The sequence below is a fragment of the Cylas formicarius genome, unplaced genomic scaffold (genome assembly GCF_029955315.1).
Source record: "Cylas formicarius isolate icCylForm1 unplaced genomic scaffold, icCylForm1.1 PGA_scaffold_1__22_contigs__length_36826433, whole genome shotgun sequence".
Taxonomy (NCBI): domain Eukaryota; kingdom Metazoa; phylum Arthropoda; class Insecta; order Coleoptera; family Brentidae; genus Cylas; species Cylas formicarius.
The window spans coordinates 13,155,795-13,164,797 of record NW_026844264.1 but is presented as its reverse complement, the minus strand read 5'-3'; the positions used below and the strand labels follow the sequence as shown (position 1 = coordinate 13,164,797).

At 35.8% G+C, this 9,003-nt stretch overlaps 1 protein-coding gene across 10 annotated transcripts in view; it reads right to left on the bottom strand.

Moving 5' to 3' along the window:
- Positions 1-727: 727 nt before the first annotated feature.
- The window catches only part of LOC132697015 (muscleblind-like protein 2a), a 471,687-nt gene continuing 463,411 nt past the window's right edge, over positions 728-9,003 (bottom strand). For all 10 annotated transcript variants that reach the window (XM_060662254.1, XM_060662253.1, XM_060662247.1 and 7 more), the window contains 2 exons: positions 7,567-7,608; positions 728-5,135 (listed from right to left, as the gene is read on the bottom strand). In XM_060662254.1, coding sequence (XP_060518237.1) covers positions 4,167-5,135; positions 7,567-7,608 — 1,011 coding nt within the window. In that variant the 3' untranslated portion in view covers positions 728-4,166. The remainder of the gene's footprint in view (positions 5,136-7,566; positions 7,609-9,003) is intronic.

Here is a 9,003-nt window from a genome sequence, read left to right as displayed (position 1 = left end):
TTAAAGGAACATTTTCGGTACCAACATTTTATCTTTTGTGTATAAGAGACAGAGCTTACAAAACATACAATTTGCGGTTGGTACGTAGAGAGAGAAAAAATATATTTTGGAAATATAGGGATTGTCTGCTTTAAGTTTTTATCTGCTACATCTGGCATTAAAAAAAAAACGTACTGGATTAGATTTAATATCGGGGGGTTTGCCGCCTTAAAACTGAAATCTTGAACCTGAGCAAATTATTTTTGCGCGACAGTTAAAAAAATTGCCAATTTATTTAACCGCCGAATTTTGCTTCTAGCTCTCAAAACTAATTTCCAATATTATTTTCATAGCAATATCGGGTAACAATTTTTATTTGTTTATTTATTTTTTTTTTTTTGAAAGCATGAAATTCTAAAGTATTTCTGTATACAACAATCCTTTGAAATTTCAATATCCTCGTATATAATTTTTCGTACAAAACGGCAGAAAAATAATTTTAGTCCGCAAGCAAGCTATAATCAATATTAATCTGATACTAGGTTCGTCTAGCAAGCTGTACACATAGTGTCCAGTGCCCAGAAAACCAGCGAGATGTAGCAGATAAAAACAACATTTAACTACAGCAAAATAACAGAACTCGTCGATTGATCGATCAACTTCCGAGGTAATGAAACGTTTTTAAGCGTGAAGCGTAAGAAAAATATGAAAAACTTACTGAGTATTGGAAACTCGGGAACACCTGGAAATAAAGATTAATCAGCAGATCCCTTAACGTCTTGTCGTCGAGACTGCGTTTTAACTGATAATCGAAAACGAAAACAAGAACGAAAACACATCGTACGAAGAAAACTAAACTGCCAAGCTTCCCAACAGCAAAGTGTATAGTTTGAGGTTGTCTTTTTTATGAGTGTAACATAAGCGGGCGGGTATATTGTTAGTTCATACTAAGCCGTAAATGTAAAATTAATTTTCGACCGACAAAAATGAAACACAAAAAATAAAATGTGATGCAAAATCAAAACGCAAATTGATCCAGCACTCGGTCCAATAAGACCACGTAAAAAGCTTTCTCCGGACAGATTTCCAAAATTTGTTGTATGCGTGTGTGATTAAAAAGAATAGGTCCAACATAAAGTTCGGGGGGGAATTAAAAAAGGTCGTAAAAAAATAAGCAAAATGATTAATAAAACAAATATCATGCATTTTCAAGCATTATTATTACAAATAGTAGCGGTGATCATAATACATACACCTCAGGATTAGAACAGTACAATACACGATAAATCAATAAGGTATAAATCATGGAAAAATAAAAGTTTTGTAACGCTATAATGGCGAATTGTGACCCACACCTCTCAGCAAAGCGTGATCAGCAGCCTAAAGGCACTACATTATTGTAAGTAAGATCATAATTGGCTGGCAGCTGATTACGCACGCCCTGTAGCCAATCTACTGTAGCGATAAGAAATCTCGAGCCTGCTTTATTTGATAACCCGTCTAATCGTAAAGTAATCCTACTTAAAAATGCAAATCCTTTCGGTATTTAGATATACTTTGTGTCTAATACTTAATTTTACCGATTTTAAAATACATGCATCACAATTTTACGTACTGCTTTAAAAGTACAAGTAAAATTATTATATTATTAAATGCTAACTAATAAGACACATCATTTTAATTGTATTATAAGTCAATACACTAACGTACCAATATCTAATTCTATCGTATATATCTTACAATAAAACACTGCGAAACGACTAACACAGGACAAATATTTAGACACCAAATTTGTTTCCGATTTGACGGAGTAAAAAAATATCCCCAACGGGTTAGTAGAATTCCAACAAACGGCTGCGCGATAGCAGACCAGGCCTAGCCCTACTTACATTGAAACTATGATAATAAAAACTAATAAAGGAACTTTTTTTATCGGCAACAAAAGACTAGCCCCGGAACTCTACCAAGTTGCAACGGCGTTAAGCCTAAATATTTGCTCCATATATACACACACAAGAGAAACAAAAAAAAAACCGACACTAACATGTGTGCTACAATTTGTGCTTGGAGATCGCAGGAAGACAAAAATAACAAATAACCTTTGAGGCTAAACACATTTTTCTTCTTTTTGTTATAATCTAATAAGTAGGAACAAAATATAGAGCCAGTAGAACAGATACGCATTACTTTTCAACAAAAGTATACAGTGTGTCATTAGAACGCTAGAACCTAACCCAAAAAGAAAACCAATGGAGAAAACATTTAAAAATTATTTTAAACATCTTCGGGAGCATGCAAAAAACATGATATATCAGCCCCATGCAAATACTGTAATCTATAAAACGAACGCCCTGAAGCTTCCGTCGCGTTGCCAGTACGTTTGAAAACATTTGATTTTGGCCGAGCGTCGAAAGTTAATTAACCAATATTAGCACGTAATGACCCAGCACTATTCAATTTTTTTCACATATACGACAAAAATCACAGATAAATTTGGATTGCAAATATGGCATCCCAATCAATGGGTCTTGTTGCAGTTGTTTTTTGCAGAAAACTTTCTAACGACACACGCGCGCATATACGTCAAGTGAAAGAGAATATCAAGGTGCTTTTGCGTCTGACGGTGAGACTGGGGCATTTATTAAAGTTATTTGCCGGCCAAAGACTAAACGAAACGTTTTGCAGCGATACAAGGAAATGTTTTCAATATTCTCAAACGTACTCCATCGAAAACCCGATATCGAAGAAACGTGTAGCCAGTGGCCGTGGCCGCAAGTCACGTGATAAAATCCGATGCGTCTTTTTGGGCCAGTTAACAAACTACAGATATCGATAATGGCACTTCTAAACAGATACGCTTATGTTGTATACTACCATGCATTTCAATTAGGCTCTCGTATTTAATCAATTGGATCGTCATGCAAGTAAACTCTGGATAAAATAATTCTCCGACATTGTATCCGTTACACAACAGTAGTTACAGTCAGCCTAAACCTATTCACCAAATAGCTTTCTAGCTTTGAAAACGGATTAGTTGGTCAAACGGGCGAGGTCAAAGGAGGGAGGGGGAGTTATCAGCGGTGCGTACAGCGGATGATGTGAGGGTATCACAGTATCGAGGCACTCGCTTACCGGCGCAAGTCGCTTGCAGCGCCGCCCAGTTGTACGATTTGGAACCACGACTTTTTTGACTAGTGATTTTTTTCTTCCAAATTATTTATTACACATTTATTTAAAAAAAAACATTAAAAACTCTCAAAATTTAAAATTACAGTAACTAATTGACAAACAACGATAAAATAATCATTACAATTTTGAAACGACGATAACGACATTCAACCTAAAAAAAGACAACCGCGGTTTTAAAATCCTGATCGGACAGCAGCAGCAAATTGCTAGCGTTAACAGTTTGTTAACGGTGAAGCCAAAGAACAAGTAGCCATTAACACTTTTGATAACCATAGCTACAATTCAGAGTAAAAAAATGAAACATTTAACTACTGAGGTTAAGTTGCCATCGAGCGAAAACAGTTATTTACCTGCTAACAATTTCCTGCTGCTGCGCCACTAGAAGGGGTGTTCCTAAATATCATGTTTCAATATTGTGGAAGGTTTTAATTGACTTATTCTGTGAGTAAAAGTTCATATACACAGCCGCCCTAAATTGTTTTCTTGGTCCGTTAAAAAAAAAAAAACAGCTTTTCATCCAGATCAAGCACGCCTTTTTGGCAGTTTTGGCGAAATTAGCAGGTTTGATGGTTGTAGATCCAAACTATTCATTCCGGAGACTTAACCAAAGGCAACTCAGTTGGTAAACAAAATTGACAAAAGAAACGTTAATAAGCGTATAATCAATCTTAGAGTCTGGAACCAAATGACTATTTTTTTAAATGGACTCAAAATTGTCAAAGATATATTTCCGATTAGGACCTATATTATTGCATAACGGGAGAGGATATAAATAGAGTGGCTAAATATCAATTGGGGGGTCGTTCTTAGCTATACGAACGTCTAATTCCAGAACAAGCCAAGAAATTGCCACATTCAATTCAACATTATCGATTGGGAACGCCCAGTAATTTCTCAAATTCTCAAAAAAAAATCTAGCCCGACCCGCGGAATAAAACGCCTATCCAACAAAACCAAAAAATTAATAATTATAAACGCAAGAAACCGGCGGCGGACGTCTACGACGTCTTAAGCTTCTTGTACGGCTGCACCACCACGTTGTTGTTGTTCTGCGCGGCGGCGGCCGCTATGGTCGAGGTGGCGGCGGGCACGGTAGCGGTGGGGGCGGCCGCCACTGCCGACACGACCGGGTACTGCGCCCCCAAGAAATTACCGCCGAGAAGGGGTGTGGCAGCCGCCGCCGGGTTAGCGTTAGCGTAGCCCGGTCTCATCAGGGAGTAGGGGTTAAATTGAAAGGCGGTCATCGCTGGCGGCGGCCTCGCCACGTTCAACAAATTCTGCTGCGCAAAAGCGGCGGCCGAATACGGATTGTGCGTCAGGCCTAAGTTTAAGCCGGCGGCGGCCGCGGCCGCCGCCGCGTTAAAAGTAAACGGTATCGCGGTACTCGGATAGCGTAGCGCGGCAGTCGGGGGCGGTACGTTGATCGTTTGCTTATTAAGCGAAACCCCCGTGTAGTTCAACGGATTCAACGCGTTCAATTGGCTGGCGGCAAGCGATTGATTGACGGCGGCCAGTTTGACCGCTTTCGCGTAATTCTGCTGCGCGACCTCTTTAGCTATAGCGGCGGGATCGGTCATGGCGGCTAGCTGCTGCGCCGGTAAGGAGGTAAGGGACGCGGTCGTCGTTATAGAAGCGGGTATCTGAAGTGGTTGCGGCTCATTCTCTTTACTCAGCTGTTGCTGTTGCTGTTGTTGTTGTTGTTGCGGGTTGCTTAACGACGATGACATTGCGGGATGTAAAGCAGCCGCCGCCGCCGCCGCCGCGGCCGCTTGTTCGGTGGCCGAGGGAGAAGCGGAGGAGGATGTCGGGGGCGGGGCGGGTGAGGTGGAATACTCACATGACACGGGCACAAACGGCTGCTGCAACTGAACTAACTGTTGGTAGGTGGTCGCATTCGGTTGGTAGACTGGCACTCCGGATTTGTCGGCCGCGGGTCGCTTATACGGTACCATTCCCGCCGGGAACGCCTGCCGATAGGATAAAGGGTCGTTTAGTACAAGTCCAGTAATTAGCGTATACAAAGAATTATAGTGGAGAAACTTTAACAGCGTATTCAGCTTACAAAATAAGTTATAGTTCGATTTTTATTTTTTTTCTGAAAAATTTTCTAAAACCATGTTTTGCTTATTGCTTCAACTTAATGTCCAACTGGGACGATTTAACAAAAGAGAGACAAGAGAGAAATACTATTAGAGATTTTTAGAAAAAATAAATTGGCAACGAATTCATAGTCAGGACTACTTAGAACAAAACTACACCAATTTTTATAACGCTTCAATACAGGGTGTCAACAAATCCTTATTCGGAACTACATAAAACCTAAGTATATTAATTTTGATAATTCTTTTTTTTGTCATTTTCAATTAAAAAAATTCTCTAAAAGTACTTCTCCATATTCCGCAACAAAAAACTGTGTCAGTTAGCCATGACTTTAGTTGATGAAATATGAAAAAAGACGTTTCACTTCTCTTTAGTGTAAGTTATATCTAGCAAAAAAGGATTATCGAAATTGAGCCACAAACAAACATTCTACAGGAGTAATGTTTAAGCGGACTTCATGAAAAATGTTATAGTTAGATTTTATGTAGTCCTGAATTCTAGATATTTGACATAAAAAATTAGTCTTATTTCGCCACGTCTTTAGGTTGATGTAAAAAGAAAACAAGGTTTTGGTGTGTTTTTGAAAGATCTATGCAACAAAAAAAAAGTTATCAAAACCAAACAGTAAGATTTTAGCCTGGGTGTAAACGATATTTCAAATACCCTGTATTGAAACATTAAAGAAATTGATATAGTTGGGTTCTAAGTACTCTTCAATAAGAATTCGTTATCAATGTATTTCTTTTAAAATCACTAATAGTACTTCTCTCTTCTCTCTCTTTTGTTAAATAGTCCCAGTTCGCCATGACTTTAAGTGGAAGCAATAGAGGTTTTAGTGTATTTTTCAGTGGGACACATTGTATACATTGTAAAATTTTGCAAAGAATAGAAAAAGAGCTGTTGAAAAAACTACAAATTCCCATCACTTATGAAGATTTCGTTTTTATCTGTTTCTGGTGTTATTTAAAAAGATATAAAAAAATAAAAACGTTGAGAGATTTTAATTACGACATTTCGAGTCGGCGAACTCGAAAAAAAATCGAAATGTAGTAACTATCTTGTAGAGCTTTGCTTTTTTCTAATTAACCACCTTCGTACCACGATATCCCATATATATATATATATATATATATATATATATATATATATATATATATATATATATATATATATATATATATATATATATATATATATATATATATATATATATATATATATATATATATATATATATATATATATATATATATATATATATATATATATATATATATATATATATATATATATATATATATATATATATATATATATATATATATATATATATATATTAAAAAATGCTCCATTTCGAATATTTAAATATTGCGAATAAAATATTTTATTTCCTATTCTAAAAAAATGTTTTCAAAATAATTAGGCATCAGGCATAATTAGGTTATTAATAAAATTTCTGATAGTTTCTGATAATTTCGGATAGTTTTTTTCAGCGAAAATCAATTTTTGTTTAGAATTGATTGAGGTATCTAAATTTATTAACAAAATTGCAATAATCCACTTTTTTATTATTTAAATTCATTAAAACCGTCTCGCGAACGCCACGGGTTAAACAAAATCAAGTGGGTCTATGCTATAATTTTGTTTTTAAAAAATCTATAAATTTTTAAAAAGACAAAAAACTATTTAACACCATGAATCTACAAGCGCCTTTGGATATGAGTTTGTATGAACGTTTTACATGTTTTTATCTGTTGAATACACCTGGCCTATTCGAAATCTCATGCGTAAATAATAATTTTGATTGTGTTAATGTAATAAATTTTGACAAATTTCCAGCTAGCCAATATCTTTGACCAATAAGAAGACCAACTTAGTCATGAGTCGTATAGAAGCCGAAGTATTTCATCCAAATTAATTTTTATTCTAGAAAGCGCCTTGGCTTGTTAAAAAAACACGCGTTATTGTCAAAAAGAAAGCAGAAAATTTGGAACTAAATATAGTCGTTTTTTTTCTGGATTTCTTCTGCGCCGGGTTTTGCCGGGATCACATATAAGCCGCGATTGGTAGGTAACGTGGTGTTCAAATCAATAACGAGAACTCTTAATTTTACGACGATGTGTAAAAATGTCAGTTGAGAAGAGATTTTGGCAAGAACCTCTTGTCAGTGGCCTATTTTAAGCGCAATGTGCAGTTTGACGTTTTTCAGTTTCTGTTCAGTTTATTGAACAAAAAAATAAACAGCCTCCCTCAACTAACCAAAACTAACCAAAACTGTATATTTAAAAAAATACTCACAAAATTATCGTAGTAGAAAGAACCGACCGATTTCATATCCATCTGAAAGGAAAAACGCCAAAGATTAGCAGGGAAATAAAACATATCGACTTTTCCAGGTAATTTTCCGGGCGCGATGCCGGAAAATGTGTCACATCGACAAAAATATTAGTTTACAAATAACAAATTTCAAATCACGCTGTTTATAAAAACGACATCAATATAATATTGTAAAGCTATTTGTTAATATTGAACGAGTCTGTAATAAACAAAAAAAAATCGGCTGTAATTGTTGTTGCTAGAATGTTGCGAGAAAATGTAAAAAAGCGGTAACAATGTCTGCGCTGGCACGTTGCCTTCATTGTTTGTCGTCCGATTTCGTGTTTTGTTTATAATGCGAGAGGAGAAACTAAAAACCTGCAACTAACTCTAAAGGCTTAAGCAGAAGTGCGGGCGACTGTAAGCTGACACCAAAGTGTCAAGTGGCTAAGCATTTTTCTTCATGTCTATGTATAAATTTATATATTTTAAATAGGTTAATCCATGCAAAATCTAAAAGCAATATTTTTGGACCAATAAATGTACAGGTGTAAAACAGGCTGCACGTTACAATTTACAAGAAAACTGGATAATTACAATATTTAATGCGCAACTGCAAATCAATACAGTCGTATTTATTTGACGAGACCGGTAATTCCTAAAGCTAATTATTGACAACCTCTCACAACATGCTAACAACTTTATAAATAAGGTAGCAGTTTTGCTCTTTCTACATAATTGCAGCATGTGGATCGTGAAGAAAGCTAGATATCACTCAATGAATTAATTTTTCCCTCCTACTGAAAACTACGTGTGATTAAGTCCGAATCAAATATAAAATTTTCAAAATCACATCAGTAGCATTCTATCTGTTTCCTGAACAATATGGCTATATTACGCGAATTCAAAATTAAGACAATACAAACAAAATTATTTTTAAAAAATATTCAAAAATCACTTCAAACGGCAGGAAATTACCAAAAATCAAAGGTAAGACAGAAAATCCGAATAGGCAGACTCTAAGTCAAAAAAGAAGACTACTGTATTTTCCATACTAGTTGGTATTTTTGGAGTTTTCCAATCACATCTCACAGGTACTGTATTATTCCAAATACAACTGAAAAATTCTGGAACTTTCTAAAATACGGATAAAAGCTTATAAACTTGGATCAATCTGTTTTAAAGATAACAGAGTGCGAAGATCTGGTTGAGGTTTTTGTCAATATCTTCAAAACCTAAGGAGATAAATAAAATTTGGCATAATTACAAAACTTTCCGTTCTATTGATTATGCCAAAACTTGGTCTTGGGTGATGTTGATGGATGACACAGCTAATGTAAGGGGTGAAGTGTGGTACCAAAGGTCAAACCGAGCCATTCAAGGCACAAAAAATACGTGTTAACAACTTCTTTAGCAGTT